Source organism: Streptopelia decaocto (genome assembly GCF_964273445.1).
Source record: "Streptopelia decaocto genome assembly, chromosome: 4".
Lineage (NCBI taxonomy): Eukaryota > Metazoa > Chordata > Aves > Columbiformes > Columbidae > Streptopelia > Streptopelia decaocto.
This window is the reverse complement of record NC_138658.1, coordinates 72586299-72611569: the sequence shown is the minus strand read 5'-3', so window position 1 is coordinate 72611569 and position 25271 is coordinate 72586299. Positions and strand designations below refer to the sequence as shown.

General features: G+C 42.3%; 1 protein-coding gene across 1 annotated transcript; it reads right to left on the bottom strand.

The window, feature by feature from the left end:
* Positions 1–992: 992 nt before the first annotated feature.
* Positions 993–21649, bottom strand: SUCLG1 (succinate-CoA ligase GDP/ADP-forming subunit alpha). Its single transcript, XM_082051424.1, has 9 exons — positions 21492–21649; positions 11245–11348; positions 10418–10534; positions 9720–9932; positions 9574–9631; positions 7455–7538; positions 6699–6850; positions 4587–4775; positions 993–3608 (listed from the first exon to the last, which is right to left on the bottom strand). The coding sequence occupies exons 1-9, from the start codon at positions 21541–21543 to the stop codon at positions 3582–3584; spliced, it is 996 nt and encodes a 331-aa protein (XP_081907550.1). The 5' UTR covers positions 21544–21649; the 3' UTR covers positions 993–3581.
* Positions 21650–25271: the final 3622 nt, after the last annotated feature.

The window sequence follows — 25271 nt, the reverse complement described above, 5'->3', positions numbered from 1 at the left end:
CATCCAGCAGGAAAAGGGAGGGAAAAGGTGATGGTAAACTGAGCAAATGATTATGTTAGTGCAGGTAATATTTAATTCCACAGTTTTAACACAATTAAGAGGTTGTTCTTTGGGCTGCCACCACTTTGAAGCCACCAGCACAGAAGTCAACTCCCACACTTCTCTTCTTTAAACCACTGCTGTGTCTCTCAGGGCTCAGATCCCAGCATTTTCCGGCCCAATTTGCTCTGCCCCCACCCCTCACTCAGCTGCTACCAGGGGATCCCATCACTAGACCTGCCTAAATGTGAGCAGAGGTCAAACACCACCCCAGGCTGAAGGATGTGACTTTGTAGGTACTTTCTGTCTACCTAATTAGCAGCCTCGGCCAGATTCACTTGTCACCAGTGGGGCCCATTAGTAAGCACTCCTCTCACCTTAAAACTTGAAAGCTATCGTTTGAACCGCAAGGAATTAAGTCGCATCTTCAATTAAAACCACTAAATCATCTCAATACAGCAGCCGACTGATTTTAATTAGCCCGGTGGAGTTTTAACCCACTACAAAAGGAAGCAGGTAAGCAAGAAGATAAAGGAGCATACCCAAAAAATGGGACAGCTTCAAGAACTTTGGTGAACTTCAGAAAATATGACAAGAGCTACTGAGAAATCCATCATCCTGATAATCCCAAGAGAGTATTACAAAGATCTTGACACTAGAGCAGAGAGCTGGCCACCTTTCAGCAACCTCTGCTTCCCGCTCAACCTCCAGTGCACAAAAAAGACCTTATTTGACCAAATTAATCGGCATTAGTTTTCTTATGTTTTCACTGGTGAGCTTCAATAAAGTGAATCTTTAAAAATCCCCTTGTTAGAATCTCACATCAGAGCATCATGTTAAGTACAAAGGTACAGGGAGTGACTTACCACTGTCTTCCCCCCAAACTATTAAATAACAAAACATTCATCCCGGAAAACAGCAGAAACACAGAAGAAAAAAAAATCAGGCATGAATACATTCTAAAAAAGCAAATAAACCCAAAAAAGCATAGCATTTATTAGGTTTACAGACTTCGCTCATCAACCTCTAAAGAAAGCACTAGCATCACCAAACCCAAGGAGCACCTCCTAGTGGGAGTATTAGTGGATCTACGTCCTCTTCTATTTGCTCAAGAAAAATCAGCGTGGCAATTGATTCCCGTGACCAAAATGAACATCTAGAATTTATCCCTCAAAAGTGCAAGTGATTTATCAACAGACGCCATTGCGAAGGTGGACCATTCCATAAAACTTAATGAGAACTCAAACAGTAACACTGGCAATGCTTGTTTAGCAAATAAAAACTACTTACTAAGTTATAAAGTAGCAGCAGGCTTAAGGCTCAACACTAACTTAAAAAAAAAAAATGAACCATTTTCCAGACCAGATTACTCAAAGTATTTATTCACAAGTACACAGGGTATTAAAGGGATGTGGATGTGTTTTCCAAAGAGACATTGTCATTAGCAATGTTAGAGGCTCTGATGACATTTGTCAAGTGCACATTTTTTAGGCAGCAAGAGAAAACTGCTAAAACTAAACCTTTCTACCAGACCAGGGGAGGTTTCTTCCCCATCCTCAGGCAATGCTCAGTTCCAGCTCACACAGACGCGTTCCCCAGGCTTTATAGAACAGGCAGGTACAGGTACAGGACCAGGTGAGCGCTGCAAACACCCCAGTCGAGGTTGCGTTCGTAAACCCACTCACATTTCAAGATACAAGGAAACACCTCAGGGCACAACGGTCATTGGAGTTTCTGGCTGTTTTCTAAAATGCCTCTAGAAGAGCTTCCATGGAGCAATCCCTGGTAGGAAACTTACTGCACGTCCACTGTCCTGAATAGTCACCTGCTCTAACACTGGTGGTATGATGAAATCCAGGCAGCTCATCAAGAAGCATTACCCACCCCAAAATTAACGTTGTGGAGAAGCCCACGGCTAGAACAACTTACTTCGACTAGCAGGCTCGTAAGACAACAGGCTGCGATATCCTGACATTCACTGGTGAAGAATTGCACTTTTACACCGAGACACGGTAGCGCTGCTGTTTCTCTCATTGAAGGGCACTGTTTCGGGGATTTTTTTGCTCTAGATTAAATCGGGCACCACCAGAAAACTGAGCAAATCTAGTAAGAAAATTCCTATCTGTAGTCATAGGCTTTATCAAGTGATTTACCGCTCAATACTGCTTTCAGTGTCTAGAGATAGGGTGTCAGGTTAATTTTAGTAAATCACACCAAGGTGAATAATGCAGCATCTGATCTCTGTGTCCTAAAGCCAATATCACCCATCTGATGCCTGACTGTATACAAAGCATATTAATGCAAATTCAGTGCAGTGGATATATGATCCTTCCTTTTGTGCATTTTTTCAGGGTTTAGCTCTAGGAATTCTAAGTGTCAGCATCAAGGTACCTGCCTACCGCTTGCATTAGGAAGAGAAATTCCACAGGCATTTGAGTAACAAAACTAAGAACGGCTTTAAACAAATAACGAGACGAGTTTTCGTAACAGCACCTTTATGGAACAAAAGGTTAGCGTTAGACATGGGCCAGGTTACATGAATTTTCAGTCTTCTCTATAACGAAAGCAATCTGGAGTTTAGTCCATCCTGATAAAAAGTTGTAACGCTCATCTATAGGCACAGTGCTTGGGCTATTTCTAAAGTGAAAAAAAGGGCTTTGCATTACTGTGCTGGGAGTGGTTAACAAGCAAGATTCCTTATTACATTCTTCTCCACAGAATAATACTTCTCCATTACGTCCCAATGTCATGAGGATTTCATAACACACAAGCAATGCAATCCTGGTTAAAATAAAGAGGAAATTAAGGTAATGTAAGCTAAAGACCAAATCAGTTTCATAGTTACAGGCAATTTTTAATATACATTTGCAATGGGAAATCAGATCGTTTTTGTAAATCAAAATTCTATCTCCCCACACAACAAACAGAATCCCGTGCCAGTAGAGGACCACACTGTGCATGGTTCACCAGCCTTGAAAAGAAGGTCTGGACTTCAGGCATATCCCACTAGGTGGACCAACAACCAACCCCTTCCAATCCAGCAGCTTTGGTTTAATGGACGGAAACTTTGGCCTACAGTTCAAACAAACATACTTGCCAGCAACAAACAAGTAAGATGGGATTTTTTAAAATATAAAGTGAAGTGGGACATATATGTGCATAAAGTCAGTGCCTTGATCCTTAAAAATATCTCTATAAGCAACTTTACCTTAAAATGGGTAGTGCTTAAGTTACAAAAGATTCAGACCTTCAAGGCTGATTATTTTGTTTATGATGGTTGAAGAAACGGCTCTGCTTCAGAATTCAAAGGATGAATGGGATTTAGTAGTAATTTATTAATTTGCTGTGATTTACAATGAGGTGATCATGTCTGAACCAAGGAGACACCAAAACGGGTTTAGCCAGGAGGTTTTATGGCTTCCAAAGTCAAATTCAAAGACCAGCGTCAGTCATTTGGGCAACTGAAGATTAGCAGACAAAAGATAAGCGGAGGCCAGGTGCTGCGCTGATGTTCTGGAGACAGTATTCCAAAGTGGCTTCTCTTACAGCAATTTCCTTTTCTCAAACTCCTGCAAACAGCACACAAACATTACAGGTAGGGGGAAAAAATAGAATAGCCTTCTATTACTATTTTATTTTAAATTACTTTGTATTTATCTTAGCAAATCTGATTTTTGGAATAAAAAATTAAAATATAAAATGCATAATGTGAGTCAGAGGAAAGGAGGGTAAGTATTAGCCCACTTCACATTAACAAACTAGCTACGAAAAACCCGCAATGCTCGACTGCAGTCAGCGCACTGCGCTCAGATTGCAATGCTGTCAGAGAACCACTTGCTCCCAGGCATCGCATAACAGGCTTGAAAATACACTAATTCTGCTTAAGAACTGCAGCAGAATCCTCAGAGTAAAGGATTCAAGCCAGGGAAGCAATGAAGTAAAGATTTTCATTTTAGTAAAGGAAAAAACAACAGAAGAATCCCATAGCAGCCTGTGATGATGCAATACTATAGAGCCACCAAGGAAAAAAGCACCTGGAACAGCTAATTATGCATTTCCTCTAGTTGTAAAGCAATGCCTTTTTTTGGATATGAATTAAGAAAAAGACAAATAATCTTACGCCATACATAGGTTTTTCAGCTGTGTGCATTCAATCATAATTCTGAATTAGTACTTGAAATAGATACACATATATGCCAAGGCTTGCTTTCCTCAAATACCACACTTTCAAATAATGTTTTCATATTTTAAATTAATTTGGGTTCTTTGCATCCAGAAAATGTAATTCAACAAGTTGCTATGCTTGAAAGCAAAAGGTAATCTCTATTTTGCAATGTTTACTTTTTTATAAAAGCAACATTAGATAATATGTGCACGTGGTTTCACGTAAGTAATAACTGCAGCTTGTTCAGTCAACAGAGTCCTTATGTTTAACCAAGCTCAGAGCAACAGAATACTTGGGTAAAAGGTGTACTCCCAACTTCTATTCCCTCAAAAGCTGCTTTTTCCTCTGGATAAGCAGGTATACCAATTTTTGAGCAACAAACCTTGTAGATGGTGCTACCCAGCTGAGCAGGAGACATGCTGACAACAACCCCAGCGTTCTGCAGAGCGGCGATCTTCTCCTTGGCTCCACCTTTTCCCCCAGCAATGATTGCTCCAGCGTGACCCATCCGCCTGCCTGGAGGAGCAGTCAGACCAGCAATGAACGACACCACCGGCTTGGCATTTGGACCCTTGGAAGAAAAGACAAGAACGCTGTGTTATGTGGGGGAGGGTGAGAGGAAAAGCAATTTTTTTTTTAATATCAACTAGCCAGGAAACTATATTAAACAGCTCTAAACCTCACACAACAAAGAATCAAGAATCTGAGGAGTCTGGAATACTTTCTCTCCTGATAAGCACCATAAACCAGAAGCAATCAGAAACTTCAGAATACCTCTGTACGGAGCCACGTATATCCTGTCCTGTATCAAAAATAGCGTGGTGGGCAGGACAAGGGAAGTGATCCATCCCCTGTACTCTGCATTGGGGAGGCCACACCTGGAGTATTGTGTTCAGTTCTGGGCCCCTCAGTTCAGGAAAGAGATTGAAGTGCTGGAGCGGGTCCAGAGAAGAGCAACACGACTAGTGAAGGGACTTGAACATAAGACCTATGGGGAGAGGGAGCTGGGCTTGTTTAGTCTGGAGAAGAGGAGGCTTAGAGGTGAGCTCATCACTCTCTAGAACTACCTGAAGGGCAGTTCTAGCCAGGTGGGGATTGGTCTCTTCTCCCAGGCAGTCAGCAATAGGACAAGGGGGCATGGGCTTCAACTCTGCCAGGGGAAATTTAGGCTGGATATTAGAAAGAAATTCTTTACAGAGAGAGTGGTCAGGCATTGGAATGGCTGCCCAGGGAGGTGGTGGACTCACTGTCCCTGGAGGTTTTTAAACTCAGATTGGACATGGCACTTAGTGCCATGATCTAACAAATGGACTAGAGTTGGACCAAGGGTTGGACTGGATGATCTCTGAGGTCTTTTCCAACCCAGTCGATTCTGTGATATTACAAAAACCAGAATGTTCGCTAGAAATATCATTATAGGACTAAAAATCTAAAGTTGACATTGCTCACCAGTTAGATTTAATGTGGATAAAGATCCTAATTTCAATTCTTTCTCTTTAATACAAATATGATGGGGTTTTTTGTCAAGAGAGATGAGAGATCACAGAATCGTTACAGAATTGTAATGAATATGTGATGGTTCTGTCAATACAAGCCATGTATGACCAACTGGTTGGCAGCAGACCTATGGAGGGACAACCCTGTCCAGCCCCAGCACTGATTATCAAATGCTACTTTTAAAATCACAGAATGTCAGAGATTGGAAGGGACCTCGAAAGATCATCCAGTTCAATCCCCCTGCCTAAGCAGGAACACCCAGATGAGGTTACACAGGAAGGTGTCCAGGTGGGTTTGAATGTTTCCAGAGTAGGAGACTCCACAACCTCCCTGGGCAGCCTGTTCCAGGCTCTGCCATCCTAAGAAGAAGTTTCTTCTCATATTTAAGTGGAACCTCCTGTGTTCCAGTCTGAACCCTTGTCCTATCATTGGTTGTCACCGAGAAGAGCCTGGCTTCATCCTCCTGACACTCACCCTTCATATATTTGTAAACATTAATGAGGTCACCCTCCAGTCTCCTCCAAGCTCAAGAGCCCCAGCTCCCTCAGCCTTTCCTCACACGGGAGATGCTCCACTCCCTTCAGCATCTTTGTTGCCCTGCGCTGGACTCTCTCCAGCAGTTCCCTGTCCTTCTGGAACTGAGGGGCCACAACTGGACACAATATTCCAGGTGTGGTCTCCCCAGGGCAGAGTAGAGGGGCAGGAGAACCTCTCCTGACCTACTGACCACCCCCCTTCTAATCCACCCCAGGTACCATTGGCTTCCTGGCCACAAGGGCCCAGTGCTGGCTCATGGTCATCCTGCTGTCCACCAGGACCCCCAGGTCCCTTTCCCCTACATTGTTCTCTAATAGGTCATTCCCCAACTTATACTGGAACCTGGGGTTGTTCCTGCCCAGATACACGACTCTACACTTGCCCTGAACTGAGTTTTCCTTGACGTGGCAAAAGTTGGCTAACTACCAAGGCATCTGGAAGCAAGCTGTTTAAGACTTACAGAATTATTTTCTTTCAAGAATGCTGCTGCATCTTCTTCAGCATTTCCTCCGATTTCTCCAATCAATATGATCCCCTCAGTATGAGGATCCTTCAAGAAGACATCAAGGCAGTCAATAAAATTAGTTCCATTGAAGGGATCGCCTCCAATCCCTGAAAAAAAATTAAAACCACACAAAAAAAGACTAACTCAAGGTAATGATACTGCATTTACAACAAATGTTTCAAAGTCAAATTCAGCACGAAGAGTATTTCCAAAGGCTCATATGAGGGGCAGCTTTGAAGGTTCTTCCCAAGTCAGTGTGCCAAATTTGTGCTCCAAATATTCCCCTCCCAAAATTTACAGAAAGTTCTGATATCTGAATAATCACCTTGCAAACCATGGGCAAAATATTGTGCATTACAGAAAGGCTCTGTATAATTTTGCTCTAAGAAAACTGAGTTTACTGAACATACCCAACTACATGCCTAAGAATGCCCTGTCCTTTTATAATACTAATTTTATTGGGAAAATGTGTTTCCAGATTAACATATTTGTTGGCAGTTCTGCATTCAAAGCTATTTTTTAGGATTTTATTAATCTGATATGAAAATGATAACAGAGAAGGGTTACATTCTTCGCAGCACATAGGGATCTCATTCTTCAACACAATTGCCATTCATCAATTTCTTGTAAAAAGAGATTACTTTATATTTCTTCTTGTAAAGAAAAAGCAGATCTGTCAAGGTGCAACAGGCGGCTCCTGAGGAAACCTACCAATACAGAGAGACTGGCCCAGTCCAACCTGCGATGTCTGATGAACAGCTTCATATGTCAGGGTTCCAGATCTTGACACAATACCTTTAGGAAAGAAAAGGAGATAAGCTTGACACTAACACAGCTACCTAAGCGCATGACTAGAGGCAGCTGTTCTTATATTCATGAAAATCACCTTAATAAATTGAACATGAGATGCCAAGTTTTCCAGCTGTCCTCACCAAAACATGAAAACTCTATATAATATTCTATCTGTACTGTTTCTTGCTTGGCATTTTTTGACACTTAATTGTCAACGGACTAAGCCTGCCTAGAAAGTCAGTAATACTGGCTGAGGCGCCATTCCTCACGCTGCAGCCTTACCAGGAAAGAAAACTGAAAATGAAGAAGAATATACTTCTTGTCTTGTATGCGAGTAGCTGATGCACCCAACTTGAAACAGAGTTGCAGCTCAACAGTTAACAAAAGAATTCTGTATTATCACATCTCCAGTATGGCCCGGCACAGACAGATCCTCCAGAACACAAATATGCTGTGCAAATGCAAGTTATCACTATTAAGATATTTGTTGTTGCAGCTCATTGCTCTGCAATACACATACAGTTATCTACATACAGCATTTCCACTACAACATTACAAGAGATCACAACGCTAGTTTTAAATTCAGCATGAAAGATACTATAGAGCCTATATGAGGGGCAAACCATTAGCATGTTTTTTTGTTCATTTTTCCAAGTCAAGATTTCTGATAATACTACAAGAGAGGAGATTTCCAGGAAAAACAGACATATTGCACCTATTTCAAGTCATCTAACAAGGCATATAGTAAGTATATTTCATTAACAGAGGAAAAGATACACCACTAGACTAACAACTTCAGTTTTATCAACCGCTTGCACTGTTGGACAGCACAGATTACTGGCAAAAGTTGTGGGGTTTTTTGTTCGCTTGTTTGGTTGGGTTGGTTTTTTTTTGCAAAGTGCTTCTTCCTGTTTACTATAAAGATCAAATTAGCTCACAGACACTACAGATAAAGGTCCAAAGACTGTGGCTATTTTTATAGCTTGCATGCCAAGATTATCAAATGATTCTTGGACACCTCACAGTAATAGAAAGCTGAGGAGCATATTACCAAAGGTCACAGTCTTAAACAACGCTGGGAGGATGGCAAAATTACATTTTTATTCCCTGATCCTTGGGTCACCATTGAAAACATTTCCAGCAATGGTGGGGCAACTGGACTCAGGATTAAAAAATATTCTTTTGCACTTGATGTGCCTTGAATTCCAATTCTAATACCTTGTGACTACTAAACATTTCTTGTAGATGTTCAAAAAACCTTAACAGAGCTTTGATTCAGAAATGGTTAAGCAGCAGCGATAGTTTCTTGTGTTAGAGAAACTGCACCGAGTCCACATAGTTCAAGAGCATTGAGCAGATTTTGCCACAGTAAACACACTTTCCCTCAAAAGAAATGGTAATGTTGCAAGGGTACTGTGTTCAAATTAAACTGGTTAACCTGCTGAAAGGTAACAGCAGCATATGCTGACTACATTTTCAAAGCTCTGTTCAAGTACAAATGTGTATTTTGGAAGAATTTTCTCTATAGCTCCTGAATGGCATTATTTTTAAAATAATCTGGCTTTCTGACCTTAATTCCACCATCTAAGAAGTGGGTATATTTGCCACTTCCACTCACCATGCTGTAGCTGTCTAAACTATCGTTATAAACTTGCCTGTAATCTCTTTGCTATAATGCTGAGCTCACTGTAGGTGTAGGATCTAGTCCAGGAGCCAAGCCGCTGGAAGGAAGAGTGTTGGAGTGCTTGGTGCTCTCAAATCCCGAGATAAATGGAGGTGTTAAGGAAACCAAGTCAATCACATTATCTAAGGAAATTTCCAATTGTTTTGCCTCTACCGTCAGTTTTCAGTGCCTGCTACTGACTCGTTTTGGCCTTTGGGATTGATAATTGTGAAGTTCACTTATAAACGGAGGGAGAAAAAGCTGTTACACAGAGTGTCAACTGCCTTCAGGGCAGCATGTGACAAGCCTCACGAATAAGAACACCAGAGCACCAAACTTCAGGTTTAGATGATGCATAAATATTCAAAAACTCACCAATTCTTCCCTTCTTGTGAATGTGACCAGGCATGATACCAATTTTACATTCTCCAGGCTAAGGAAAGAGTGGGAGAAGTCAGATGGAACATTCAAACCATCACTAAGAATGGTTCAGCCTTGGAGTAAATCCAGCAGTCACTTACATTGATGACTCCAGGGCAGTTTGGGCCCACTAGTCGAGTCTTATCCTGCCGAACCAGTCTGTGTTTAACCCGAACCATATCCTGCTGGGGAATACCTTCAGTGATGCAAACAACTAAGGGCATTTCTGCATCGATTGCTTCATTGATCGCGGCAGCAGCAAACGGAGGAGGTACATATATAACAGTGGCAGAAGCACCAGTTTGTTCTTTGGCCTACAATTGACATAACAGAAAAGATACTGAGTGTTTAGTGGGACCAAAGAGGATGTTTGACAACTAATCATTTAAAATATGTCCCTTCAGAGGCATAAATTTAGTAAATGGATACTTATTAATTTACTGTGATCAAAGCAAGTGTTAAATTGACTGAGGATGGGACACACACAGCGCAACTAGGGAACTGAGAACTAAGCACTGTCTGGAAAGGATCTGCATTTTGAACACCACCATAAATACACCTAGATAACAGTTTACTAAATATTCATCATACACAACAGAATCAATCAGAAAATAGCTGCACACAAAGTGTATCCAGACTCTGAACTTCACACTGGAAGCCAAACTCATGTCTGACTACACTGAACTGTTTTACACTGACATCCATAGCTCAAACGTTTGCCTCTTCAGTGTGAGCAATGAAATAAGGAGCCCTTCAACAGCATTAAATTGTCTGCCCCCCAGACATTGCTGCAAATTACCTCCTTCACAGAATTAAACACAGGCAGACCCAGATGAGTTTTTCCTCCTTTTCCTGGAGAAATGCCCCCAACTAGATTGGTGCCATAGTCCAACGCCTGCTGGCTGTGAAAGGTGCCCTGTGAGAGAGAAAACAAGTTAAAAGGCATGTCATAGCAAATAAATTAACTAAAACATAAATTCAATGTTATCTATAATTCTGAAGGCAATTTACAGCACTTATTTGCAATGAGAAGTTTTCACTATGTACACACAACCAGCTATTTTGAAGAGTGCATCAACACGTTTTAAATAGCTTCAGAATAGGCTACGCTTTTCCTTTTAAATCAGAGTACTGCACACTAAAGGATATTTTGTCTTGTATTGCTAATACACCTGCAGACATAGCAGCCACGTTTTATTTTCCACATCAAGTCTGGCAGATGACAAACACTACAATGGAACAGCAGAAATTAGCGTTCTCATCCATGATGGTAAGGTTTTTGTAGTTTGTAAACCTCCCTTTACAAAAAACAACCACCAACTTTTCACTTGTATACAATAAAAAGGCTTAAAATCAAAAGAGATTACTTAAAACCAAGGTTTAAACTTGTGCACAAGTGAAAAAAAAAATCTGGTCTATTGAGTATAAGGAAAGGAAAAAAAAAAAGTCTATTTGGACCAAAGAAAGAAAACTACAGTGCTGAAGGGACCTTCCTGATCATGAAGTCCGGCTTCCTATCAACACAGGCAAAGCCAGCATACAATCCCTTTTATACATTATTATGGGTTTTGGCCAACTAACTTTCTGAACTAAAAGGCTGACAGAAGAAAGAGTTCATTTACATACCTGTTTGCCTGTAAAACCCTGACAGATAACCTTTGTATTTTTGCTAATATACAGATTTTTCCTTGACGCCGAGTAGGAGCAGTGTCGGACTCCATTCTGTTGCACTAGGGACAAAAAGAAAAGAGTACAAACCATTAATTCACTGCTTTGTTAGAATCTAAGTCAAGAAAGCCCTATCAAGTCAGTGTATATATATTAATACTTGAATCAAAAGATTAGTTGATCGAGGTGTTCATGTTTTCAAAAGGCTGCTCTGGAAGTTGTAAGTACTTAGGACTTGTTATTCTAAGTTATTAAACACCTGTAGTTCACTCTGTCTATCATCGCGATTACTCAGCTTGCCAGGAATCAGGCTGGGTATTTCTCATACTGGGTACTTAATATCAGAACTGCAGTAATGATTAACAGACAGAAACAACATGTTGACCAGTATTATCATTTGCAAATGAACGTGTCTCTGTCTTCTAATAAATTCTGCAAAGTGACAAAGCAGAACTAAAATCCCAACATTCCAGAGGCTGTTACAACATAGGTACTATGTTGTATTAATACCAGATATTAAGACCATATTATTAATACCTTTTGTGAGCATAGCACAGCCCATACTAAACAACGAGACACTGAAGAGGTGGAGGGTCCCTCAGCCCAGGTGAAACCTAATGCCAAGCAAGACACACAGCGAGACCTTTTCCAAGAGATGCCTCGCTATGGAGCACAGGCATCCCTGCTTGAAATGCACTTGGGCTCGTGAGGCAATATAGCTCTCCAGATACTCCACTAGAAGCGTTTTCAATTTCGTGCTCTGGTCCTGAAAAAACTGAACAACTAGAGAAAATCAGCAGAATGCAATGCTAGCATCCAAAAGCCAAGGAGAATGACCGAGTCTCTGCTCAAGGGAAGGATATGTTGGTATCAAATGATGAAAACGAAATGCACAGAGTATTATCATGCAAGAAAGCTCGAGATGAGGACAAAGAGGTGTGCTGGTATAAAAAAGGATGTGCACATTGCCTACACTCATTGCCATAAGCTTTTTCAAATATCAGAGTTCTGATGCAATTGGAACCAACCTACTCCCTGCAAGTGTTTTATCTAAAATCCGTATCTTGTGTTTAAAGTGAACATGGCATGGTACAATTCTAGTACAGAAAGTGGCACCAGTATGTTACTATAGACCTCTTCAGTTCTATTAAAACTTTTCCACTTAAGATTTGAGAAAATAAAAAGCGAAATCAAAACAAAAACAGAAGATCCTGAATCACAGTCCCTGGATTGTTCCACATACTTTCTCAGGCATGCCCGAAACAGAGAGATCTTTTTCCTTTTCATTTGCTGAGAAAGGAAGCAACAGCTATTGATAGGAAAAGAGTAAAAAAATCGTATTCTTCAATATCAACTGTTAATGCACAGAATTTATTGAGATGCATTACTGACACTTTGTAATAGCACAATTTCTATAAGGTAGTAAAAAGTGCAGAAAATAAGATCCCTGAATTTACACATTTCTACCACAAAGAGCTACATAGTAGAAGTCTTCCACAGTGCTTTTGCCAACTAAATTTCAATGATGCGCTACTTTAATGCTTTACTTCTATTCAAAAAAAAGTGAGAAGCAAAACCATGCCAGAAGCAGCCCACAGACAGTGTTATTGCTAAATCTAAGGTCCTTTCTCTGTTCTTAAAAGGCACTGGCAGTAACACAATCACAGAACTTCAGCCACCCCCTGGCGCTCTCCAAGGAGCTGTGGCAGCACCTCGTCTTCTGACCAACACGAAGTCAAATTCCTCTCTTTTTAAAAAAGAAATGTACAGTCTTCCATGCAGTAAACTTGTTACAAAAGTGATAAAAGGGCGTATCAGCTTACTGACCTGCAGGGTTTTAACCTATATCACAACTTTATCCACTAATACTGTTACAAAACTTGTTACACCAGGGAGAAATACAAGGCAGTAATGGCCAAAATACTGACACTAAGTTCTAATAAATCAGGTTATGAGGCTGGCTCTGGAAAGGTAGAGAAAAGTCTTGCTGTTCAGTGCCACAGCTACAGAAGTCAGTGCAGTATCGTCTTTGAGGATGATCCCCCGTGAAGAAGCTGTTACCATCACAACCTACCAGCAGCGACGCCTCCCGGAGAATGTTTGGAAAGCCCTGCAAGGGGAAAGAATGAACAGGCAACACCAAACTAACTCAAATCCAAGTTTTACACCTATTGTCTGTGCTACAACACCGACAAATCCACCTGCAAAATGAGAGAGCTGCTTGCCAGGCACACAGCACTTCGTAATTTCAGCATTTTGTAAAAATAAAACCACAACCAACGGAACAACTCCTCACACCACGACTCTAACAAATAGTCACGTCTTTCTCTATACCAAAAAGGCAATTCTGCAGTTCCAGTTCAGCTGTCCGTTTGTCCCGTCCCAACAGATGGGATGAGGGATGAGTTAACTCTAAACGCGACACGTGTCCTGGCTCAACAGATGAGACCAGGTGTGAGTTAACTCTGGGTTAATTCTGCGCGGTTATGTGAAGTGAATGACAGACGATCACCTTCGGGGTCCAATTCAATTGTGAGTTTTACTAAAAGTACTTGTTGGAATATTGGTTACAGCGAATACAGCAAATGGTGACTTGGCAGAAGTATAACAGAACTTACCAACACATTAACAGCAAAAGTCCTACTACGAGCGGTGTATTGACAACCATCAGTAGCTATAATATGAGATTTAACCAGAAATCAACAGCAGAGCTTAAAGATGGTATTATCCTTATATGTTCAAAAGGGAAAGAGAGTGGTAGAGAAGGAAGGAAAACTAAGGTATAAGGGAAAGATATATATATATATATACACATACAGAAGGAGAAGCAAAGAAAGGGGGGTATAGAAAAAAAGAGAGAAGGAAAGAGCAGAGAGAAAGGAAGAAAGAAAAGAGTGAGGGATCCAGCCTCTTATGGCGCCACAGTGTGGATGACAGGACTTGTACGATGATGTGTAGCCTCGGTGTTCCACGGCGAGGATGCTGGGGTCAGGAGCACAGCATCCTCCGGTGTCTGGTTCAGAGTGAGGGTCCTCAGGGTGCTGGTATTCTCTTGGTGAGGCCAAGCTGGTATTTCCTTTGGTGAGACTGGTAGGCCCCTCTGGTCAGGCCGAGCTGGTATTCCCCCAAACCATGCTGGATTTGGTGGGCTTTTTATAGCTCCCAGAGTAAAGTCTGGGTGGGGGGGAAAGTGGTGATTGCAAAAGAGGGGACAAGTCTGGACAAGTCCTGGGCCATGATAAAGGGTCTCAACTTTTCCCCTTTGTTTGCCAAGCTGGATATCAGGAGATGGGGCTATGTGCCCTCCAGCCCTCCATCTCTGATCAGTCAGCTGGCCTGATCTGTGGCTCCTTAGCTCATCGTTGATGCGTAGATCGCAGTCCCCCTGCTCTGAATGTGTCTTCTTCTGGCTGAACTAGTCACAATGTTTTCAGCCATGATCCTTATCAATACTCAACACCGTTCTGTATTTAAAAATATTTATACCATTGCACAAAAGTGTTTTTGAAAGCTTAGGTTTGACAATTCTCAGTTTTGAGAAGGCTATATAGATATATTTTTCAAGGATAAGAAGCTTCTGAGCATTTTCCAAGTTATCAATATTTATTTTTATTCGCTGATAACTACAAACCAGCTTAAATTCCAAGTTTTGTACAGATTTACTCATGAAACTGTATGTGCTTCTTACATGACTGAAGAGCCCTGGTCCAGAGAAAATGCAGCTGGTTCAAAGAAGCCGTAGGCTTGAGCTGTTTGCTGTCTTCAAAGAGAAGCAGCTTAACATGGGTACATGTCTGGGGAGAGATATATTTTGAAAAAAAATATATTAAAAAATTTAAAAATCACCTTGTACTTTCTGAGCTGGAGTAGTATGAGCTTTGGTGGGTTTCTAATATAATGCAGCTCTAAATTTCTCCCCATGGCCCTGTTTGAAGCAGAAAAGTTTGCCCCTGGTTATCAGCACAGCAGGAGCAGCAGAAGCATTGGTTGAGATGAGGTTCCACTACATGTGGCACAACCAGAAAGTCCTGGGTGCAAACAGCTGGCAGTTTAAATAGTTAAGACAGATAAGATGAGAAGGAAACAGGTGGAAAATCAAAATGGCACATCCAAGTTCACAGCAGGTAAGAGCCAGAAATAGAATCCAAGTCTCAATTTCCACCCAGGACCTTCATTCACCAGCAGCCACTGCTGCACAACTTCCAGCGTGGTTCAGGCAATTGCTTTTACTAGAACAAATCAGGGTAGCTGAGTATAAATGTATATTCTCAAGAAGACAGGACAAAAACAAAAAAAGCAACATGATTTGCTCTTCTGGTTACCAGGATTCAGCTGTGAACCAGTAAAAGCCAAACTCATTGGTGATGCTATTTTAATGCACATGTCTAAATTACAAGCCAAGTTACAAAGGTCCAGATGAAGCCCTAAAGCATAAGGACAAGTCTTATTAAACCCAAATCTTACTGAAAGCACAGTGAACTGCTTTATTTTGTATGATCAGAGGTCTAACATAACATAATAGACCTTTTGAAAAGAGTATTTAAAACTGCATAATCTTTCCCAGGCAATCCCTTTCACTTCTGCCCTATCTCTGGCCTGTTCTGTGTATTTCATGGTTAAAAAAAAAAAGTTATGCAAATAAAAAGATGCATTTATTTGGGGTTCCCAGTACTTTAGCATCTATGTAGCTAAAGAAACATACTGTGGGAAGAAGCTGTTTTGTCCATTGTATAGGACAACCAAGTAGTTATGAAGAGCACTCAAATACCAAAACTCTGCTGTTGCAGGGTAGGCTTGAAAAGGAAGCTCTAAATCGAGCAGAGGGGCACAAGCCTGTATATAAAACATCAGTTGTTTTACAGACAAGAAACTTTACTAGAAACAAAGGGACAGAATTACCTCCGACACACATGCTGCTGGGAGTTATTCTTGCATTTCCATGGAACAAGGGCCCAGCTGAGCTCAGAACTCAACTGCAGTCTGAGTAACAAAGTAAGTTACATTTACTTCTTAACAGAAAACTCACAATTTGTAACCTTTAAGCTCACTTGGGTATTACAACTAAAAAGCTCGCCTGGAAAAATACACTTATTTCAATAAGTCCAAACACAAATTTACATGTTACAAAGAAAACTGACCCGTTTGCAAGGTATTTTAAAGCACACATGAAATGTAAATACTGTTTGCACTGAGCTTTCAGGCACCTCTTGAGCAGCACCTCCCAGCACAAATCTCATCTAAAATGACTCAACCCAAGCTATATTTTCCCAGCTTATTTGGGTTGTGCAAGCCAGCTGACAGGACAGATACTAAGGGCTAAATCTCTTCCTCACTCAAACTATAAAAAGCTGAAAAGTTATTTTCAGAACTTCTTGCAAGATTTCCTAGACCCATGGAAAGAAATCCAATCAAAGTGCCTTCCTCTTACCCACATTTATCCCAGACAAAAAAAGATGAGTTTGGTAGTTAAGGTAGCATCTGAGGATGCTCACAAAATGAGCACAATATAAAAGCAAGGTGAAAGAGCAGATTCCTCTCTAGGACCTGAGCAGATACCTATGTAGCCAGAACACTGACAAGTAATAGGTGAAATTCTTCCTCCATTACTCCTTGAAATAGCCAGAGAACTTGGAGATGAAGGAAGATACTCCTTTTTCTTTCTATTATCTGTGTAAGGAAAGAAGAAAGCCTCAGAAATCATATGGGTGACAATAAAAATGGGGAAAGCGGAGGCCAGTGCAGGGAAACTCAAGGAAGCACTGAGGTACAAAAAGCACTACTTAAAACACTAAGTGTTTTTTCCACACACGCACATTCCCCTCTCCCTTATTTTCCGTCAGTTACAGATCTTCAGTTTGTTTCTGAGAAATGCTTTCCAGATTTAGTCATAAAAATGCAAATTAAACACGTACAATCTCCTTCCTCTGCCTACAAAGGCACGGCCTGAAGAGGACAAAACAGAAACAGCTCTGGATAGCTTCTTACCTTATAGAGGAGTATATGCATTTTAAGTTTGTCAAAGACCGAAACCCTGCAATAAGTTTCAGAGTTTACTGACTAGAAGCTCAACATTACCATACTCCTCCACATGCAGCTTCCCATCCTAGTTCTTCACTAGGTTTTAGTCTTCGTTATCAAGCCGCACATATATATTCACACACACAGAACTGGAGAATTTTCTCCGCAAATTCACCCTGAAAGATATCACTTACATTAGTAGAAGATGATCCTTATTGATAAAGAAGTTTCCATGCTATTGAGGGATTGCTCAAAATATTTTACTCCATTGTTTAAGAGGATTATGGGCTCAGAGGATTTCTAAGTGTCACTCCCCAGCCTCTCTTCTCTCCCCCTTCCCTTGCCAAATTCCTCTTATTTATGGAAAACTCCAACCTATTAAGATGGCTCAGGACTTAAGGAATTAAGTAAATTAATCAGGCTGTAAAGAACAGATGCAATGACTACACTACACCAACCAAATTAAACCAGAACTAGGACTAATAGGCAAACGACATCCATAAAAATCTCAGTTATTTCAACACACCTCTCTTTCCTAATCAAAAAACCCCACTCATGGTGATGGACATTACACTATGGGGAACCACAGGAGACATGATGGCATTTAAAGAAAAGCTTTCTCCTGAATTTAAGAGGCTGAAACAAAGTGAAGCATCTCATTGACTTTACAATATTGAAATTGCATTGAAAACGTAAAAGAAACAAGCACATTTTCTCAGTCCAAATCAACTATTTCTTGTATGCCAACAAACTGGTTTTCCCCGTGTAAACTCCACTAAGAACATGCACAGATAAAGGTGTGCGAGTTTTCTCCCTCCTCACTGTTGACATGAAAACAACTACGTAATTCTTCAGTTTGAATTCTTATTTCCGCAGAAATTCTTTTTAAAGTTACTCACATTATTTACCATAATCTTTTCATCTAAGGGCTCTGCAAAGCCTTCTAACATGCCCAGAACAGAACAGACTCTCTTCAAAGTGCGGTACACACTGATATAAGTCTTTCTTGACCTGCGTCCATACACAAACGGCGCTCTGAGCTGATCTTTGAGCAAGCACTTACCATTCATTGACATATTTCATCCCACGTTTTCACAACTTCCTGAACTGAACCTTAGGGATCCACACCCTGCGTCTTTGCTTCACCGAAAAAAACCACATATTGCATCGCTTGTGCAACAAACACACTAGAAACTCATGGTTTTTAATCACCACTAAGAGAAGCAAATGTTAATTATTTGTTATGAAAACAGGCAAAGTCCAAATTTAAGATTTTAGCTGTCTTACCGTTTTATAAAGAGCATCAAATCAAGCAAAGAAATTGCAATAAGGAACTATTTTGTCTTGCAGGATTTTTCTTTAAATGACTTCATGAACTGTTTAGAACAGAACATTTCTTGAGCCATTTACACCACTTCTTCTCCACACACCAAAATGATCTTAATCACTCTTTGCTGAATCTCTTATTGCTCTTTGTAAAGCGATCAATGTGGGTTTTTAACATGTAAAACTGCACCCAAGAGTAGCTTTGCTGGGGGTACAAATTAACCTGAAGTGGAGGTGCTACCGTCCCATCTGTTCCTCTCCATCAGAACCAATTCTCATTGGGCTCAGGGGAGACACTTCAAAGAGCTGAACTGGCATAAATTTAACAGTACAGAAAAAATACAGAGTTTTCTGCTCCTGGTTACGGAACAAGAGGTAAGAATGGATACCTGGGGGGACGGTAGGTGTGCCATAGGAACAACTCAGACCAGCTTAAAATGTTGTGGGGTCACATTATTACATCCTGACCTGCGAGTTAGCACCACACTGAGACTAAAAATTCAGTGAAATAAAGTAGGTTTAAGTTTGTCCATTCATCCTCAGCTGCAAGAAGAAAGACTAATGGACCAATTCCCCAGTTTAGGTTACAAGAAACTGCTCTTATGCCTGGGCATACCCATACTGACGTCAGCAAAAGATGCAGCATTAACTGCATAAAAAACCACACTGAAAAGTAAAAAAGAGGCACTTTATTTTTTTGTATGGTCTTCAGAACAGCACATATAAAGAGTTTCAAGCTGAAGTATTAGTCTCAGACTGCTTGTGTTCACCATAATTAAAGGCTAATATTATTCTTTACAACAAAAACAACTTTAGCAACTCGTGTTGAAATCACAGGACAATTTAGAGGTCTCAAGAGGTCTCTAGTCCAAACCACCACAAAGTGACGAAATCCAACTCTATCAGCTTCTTCCGGGTCTTGTCAAGTTTTGAGTATTTCCAGTGATACAATGAAGAGAACAACTTTTCTGGGTCTGACCACAAAATCCCAGACTGTTTGGGGTAGGAAAGGACCTCTGGAGATCATGCAGTCCAACCCACCTGCTAAAGCAGGTTCACCAGAGCAGATCACACAGGAAGGTGTCCAGGCGGGTCTGAATGTCTCCAGAGAAGGAGACTCCACAGCCTCTCTGGGCAGCCTGGTCCAGGGCTCTGGCACCTCAAAGTAAAGAACTTTTTCCTCATATTCAGATGGAACCTCCTGTGCTTCAGTCTGTGCCCATTGCCCCTCAGCCTGTTATTGGGCACCACTGAAAGGAGTCTGGTCCATCCTCTTGACACCTACCTTGAGATATTTCTAAATATTGATGAGATCCCCTCTCAACCTCTCCCCTCCAGGAAATTTCTTAATCTTCTTTAACTTTTAAAAATAGTTTTCCTTGCAGCCACGTGTGCCCTGTACCACTGTGCACCTCCCAAAGGAGCTTCCATCTTCCCTGTGATACCTGTATTCCTAATTATTAGACCGTATTTTAAGAAATTATAGAACTCATAGTTTAGGAGAACATTAAGGTAGCAACCTTTAAAGATTAACCAACCTTGTAACCATAGAATCTTTGTACTTAGTAATCATACCCTATTCTTAAAATTGACATAGATTTACGACATATTCCTTTAAGACAGATAACTGAGAAGTAACTGAGAACCATGCGAATGTTACTTAGCATTACGTAAACAGATAGCTTGTGTTAGAATAGGCGTGGAATATGTTCATGGTTGTCAAGAACTGTAATGAATATGTGATGGTTCTGTCAATACAAGCCATGTATGACCAACTGGTTGGCAGCAGACCTATGGAGGGACAACCCTGTCCAGCCCCAGCACTGATTATGAAATGCTACTTTTAAAATCACAGAGCGTCAGGGATTGAAAGGGACCTCGAAAGCTCATCCAGTCCAATCCCCCCGCCAGAGCAGGAACACCCAGATGAGGTTACACAGGAAGGTGTCCAGGCGGGTTGGAATGTCTGCAGAGAAGGAGACTCCACAACCTCCCTGGGCAGCCTGGGCCAGGCTCTGCCACTCTCACTGGGAAGAAGTTTCTTCTCTAATTTAAGTGGAACCTCTTGTGTTCCAGTTTGAACCCATTGCCCCTTGTCCTATCATTGGTTGTCACTGAGAAGAGCCTGGCTCCATCCTCCTGACACTCACCCTTTATATATCTGTGAACATTAATGAGGTCACCCCTCAGTCTCCTCTTCTCCAAGCTCCAGAGCCCCAGCTCCCTCAGCCTTTCCTCACACGGGAGATGCTCCACTCCTTTCATCATCTTTGTTGCCCTACACTGGACTCTCTCCAGCAGTTCCCTGTCCTGCTGGAGCTGAGGGGCCAGAACTGGACACAATATTCCAGATGTGGTCTCACCAGGGCAGAGTAGAGGGGCAGGAGAACCTCTCTGACCTACTGACCACCCCCCTTCTAATACACCCCAGGATGCCATTGGCCTTCCTGGCCACAAGGGCACAGTGGTGGCTCAGAATCTCAGAACGGGGTGTTAAGAGTCTGTCACTCGGCCGTTTTTACGGTATCACCTCACGCTGTGGAAGTGGAGCCACCGATACCGGAAAACAGCACCGGGCCCCAGCCCCGCCAGCAGGCCGAGGCCGGGCAGAGCGGTTTGCTCGCGTCCCCCAGAGGCCTGGCAACACCCCGGGGTACAGCTGCCCCGTCCCCGGGTGACCTTGCCCCGCCGCAGGCCCGTGGCGGGCGCAGGCTGGGCCCCGGCAGAGCGGCCTCCCCAGGCCCCGCGGCCTAGAGCGGGGAGCGCAGGCCACGGCGGAGCGCGGTTGCCAGGCAGCGGGGAGAGGGCCCCGCAGCGCCCGCGGCCCGGCGCGGGGGTGGTGCCGGCGGCCCGGTACTCACGGCGGAGGAAGCGGCCCAGCGGGCGGGCGGCGGCGCGGCTGCAGCCGGACATCGTCCTCTTCGGCAATGACACCGGCCCGGCGGATCGCGGCGGGCGGGCGGCCCTGCGCGGCGCCTGAGCACTGCCCAACCCGGCGCGGCTACGGGCAGCCCCGCGAGCCGATTGGCTCAATCCCGAGGGCCCCCCCCAAGGGTAGCCTATTAAATATGAGATGGCGGGGCGGGGCGGAAGAGGCCCCGCGGGGCATTGTGGGTGTTGTAGTCCTGAGGGACCGCGCCGTGATATTCCTAATGTCTCTCCTCAGAAAAAGGTTCTTCACCCAGAGGTCCTGGACACTGAACAGGCTCCCCAGGGAGGTGTCACAGCCCCAAGCCTGACAGTGTTCAAGAAGAGACTGGACAACATCCTCAGACACACGGTGTGAACTGTGGGGTTGTCCTGTGCAGGGACAGGAGTTGGACTCAATGATCCGTGTGGGTCCCTTCCAACTCAGGACAGTCTGTGAAAATTGTTTAAAAAAATAAAAAATAGAGAATTCACAATCCTTTCTTGTTCATCATGGACAGTTTATTCACCTGACTGATCCTGGGCCAGGAAAATGAGTGTATTTGAATAAATCAAACAACACAGTTCTGAAAGAATAATTAGTGTTTTCTTTCCTCCCTACAGAGATTCTTAACAGCAGCATTTTCTTTCTGCTGGACTTCAGGGGGGCATTTGTTCTGCAAGAGAAAATGGTTAATGAACCACAAGAAAGGCTCAGCTCCTGTTTTTTGACGAGGGAGTTTCGGCAAACATTCACAACAAGAGCATTTGTCAGGGACAGAGATTATGGGAGAGGCACCTCCAGAGCAAACAGAGGGTGTGTCTGTACCTGGGACTTGTAGGCAAATTAGAAAAATCAGGGAAAGCTGTCAAGTCAACTCATTTATTTAAAAACGTGCAGTTCTTGCAGCCCTGAGTAGATTGACCTTAGGTTGGTGCCACAAGAAACCACCGAACTCTACAATGAGGCTTCCCAGAAGGGGTTTTAAAATGCTTTGACTTACACACAAAAAATGCTTACACTTACACACCTGTGTCTGAGCTTCAGACACACAGTCACACCTGTGTCTGTGTCATTGCTAATGCTTCGTTTACTTGCATCATCAGCCAAAAAAGTGTGATAAAAATAAATCACCGAGCCCTTAAATGTCTGGATTTACTAGTACTAAGAGCAGAAAAAACACTTTAGACATCCAGGTTTTTCAGTGTCCTGTTTGTACCCCAGAGTCCAGGTTTGATATTATACCACAGAATAAAAACTGAGTGTGCTCCAGGGAATGGCACTTAGAAACACCAAGATACAGTTGTCACCTGCACCAACCGCCCTGTGTCTCTTCTTCACGAGGCCTTGATGGACACAGCAAGTGCCTGCCAGCCTCAGCCTTCCTCATCCCCATGAGGAAATCAGCCCTGACCTCACACAGCATTCCCCTTTACATACACACATTTCCATGTATGAATCCTTGTATCTCCACTTCTGGGTTTCATACTGACCTTGATTGTGGCACAAGTGACATAGGAGACATGTCCAAACTGCAGCTCAATTCACTTGCTTCAGACACAGGTCAGTTTGCCACATACGCCACCAGCCGCCTTCAGAATCAGCACATATATAAATCTGTGGGAGGGGGGGCGAGAAGGGGCAAACTATTCCTTTAGGACAAAGGTAAACATGCAAAGCCACGTTCTGATTTTGTCCTGATTATTTCATTCATTTCACGTCCATAAAACTGAGGCCATAATAAATAACTGAAGCATCCAAATGTTCAATTTCTTACGAGGTACATACGATCCCCTTAGGAGGACGCACACACTGATTTTATATGTAACCCGCTCACTACTAAAAGATTTATACCTGGATCCATTTCCAAATCAATTTTTCCTTGACGTGAGGCTTTCACTAAGACTCTTCTGGGGATTATAGAATTTGAGTTAGAGGCCACTGTATTAACATTCTGTATAAGGGAATATTCTGCTTTTAGCAGTTTCTCCACAAAACTGTATTTTCAGGAGGAAGAGAGAGAGAAGCTGATCTACAAAATAACACACAACATAAATGAGTGAGACTGTATAGCAGGAGACCGAAAATAAAAGTAAAAACCCCAACTGTTCCTAAGTGATCCCCCTCGCTTTGGTTCGTAGGGGCCTTGACAGGCAGGACTGTCCCACTGCCCAGGGTCAGAGAAGAGTCCCAGCCCTGTCACAGGGAGATCTGGAGCCTTTGACCCCAAATAAATCGTACAGTGGGTTGTTTTTTCTCTCCTTTTTCTCTTCAGCCATGTAGTGTCAGAAGTCCATCTGCTGGATATCAAATGCACTTAAAATAACCCAGGCATGAAGTCAAACAGTACAACAAAATAAGGACAAGTGCGATTTTTTGTGGTTTGGGGTAGGATTGTGTAAGATGATGGTTTGGGTTGTTGGCTTAGTTTTGTTGTTGTTGTTGTTTTTGTTTTTCTTCAAATCTCAGAAATCTCAGTAGTAGAAACACCTCTTTAGTCATTTGTGTTCAAAACCTGAATACATGTAGAGTCTTTTGAATCTTAATATTGATGCAAGTCATTATCACCCTAGCAGTAAAAGTCTCAAGGTACAGAAACCAGCTGTCCAATTTATAGTTGGCCATACATGGAACTGAGAAAAAATAAACCTGTTTTCCTTTGTTTTAATGCAGTGGTTTGGTTCATGTCAGAGAACACTGTGTCCCACTAACATTAATTTATCTGAATTAATCACCTGCCTGGAAAGAAGCCATTCAGCCCGGGGTGAAACAACACAGCATTTAGCAACGCTCATGCAGTGATGACAGGGGCTGCCTTACAAAGTTCAGGGCAGACCCAGTTCTAGTGGGGTAGCCAAAGGATTAAGAAAGATTTGGGGATTTAATCTAAGAACAATGCTTTTCGAGCATTGCAGAAAGCCCAAAGGTCAGATAAGGGGTGGAGTCTCTCCCTAATGCTTTTTTATATAATCACCTTCGTTTTAAGAGCAACACAGATCCTGGAGCTGAACCTTATGAAAATCACACACACAGGGACAAAGTGAATTCTGGTGAAAACTTTTTTCTTGCATTCTTACTCATAGTTGGGCTTTAATCCTGTTTGAAAGCAGATCTTCCTGATGTTAAACATGGGAATTTCTGCTTACTATCACTCTGCAGAGGATATGACCCTTTGCCAGTAAAAAGCCCAAAGGAACCTTGTGTTAATGTTTACCTACCCCAGGGGTTCCAGCTCTAGCAGAAGACAAAAGCACAGGGCTAACAATTTCCCTTTTATAGATCTTTAGATGAAAGGGAGATGCATACACAAAATGAGATTTCTTTTGGTACTTCCTTAAAACTAATGGTAAAATGTTTTTCTTCTTTTAGACACAGGCTGGGCAGCTGAGGGGCCTGGGAGTGGTGCTTGGCTGCAGTTGCATCTGGGTTGGTCTCTCAATCTCTCCCAGCCTTGGTTTCTTCTCCATAAGAGGAGTCATTGCTAATGCTTTGTTTACTTGCATCATCAGCCAAAAATGTGCAATACGAATAAATCACCGAGCCCTTAAATGTCTGGATTTACTAGTACTAAGAGCAGAAAAAAACACTTGAGACATCCAGGATTTTCAGTGTCCCGTTTGTACCCCTGAGTCCAGGTTTGATATTATACCACAGAATAAAAACTGAGTGTGCTCCAGGGAATGGCACTTAGAAACACCAAGATACAGTTGTCACCTGCACCAACCGCCCTGTG

Coding starts and splice junctions, on each gene's coding strand:
- SUCLG1 (XM_082051424.1), bottom strand. CDS start 21,543: ATGTCCGGCTGCAGCCGCGCCGCCGCCCGCCCGCTGGGCCGCTTCCTC. Junction 7,539..9,573: donor TCACAAGAAGGGAAGAATTG/GTGAGTTTTTGA, acceptor TCTTTCCTAAAG/GTATTGTGTCAAGATCTGGA. Junction 3,609..4,586: donor TGGGTAGCACCATCTACAAG/GTTTGTTGCTCA, acceptor TGCTGTTTGCAG/GAGTTTGAGAAAAGGAAATT.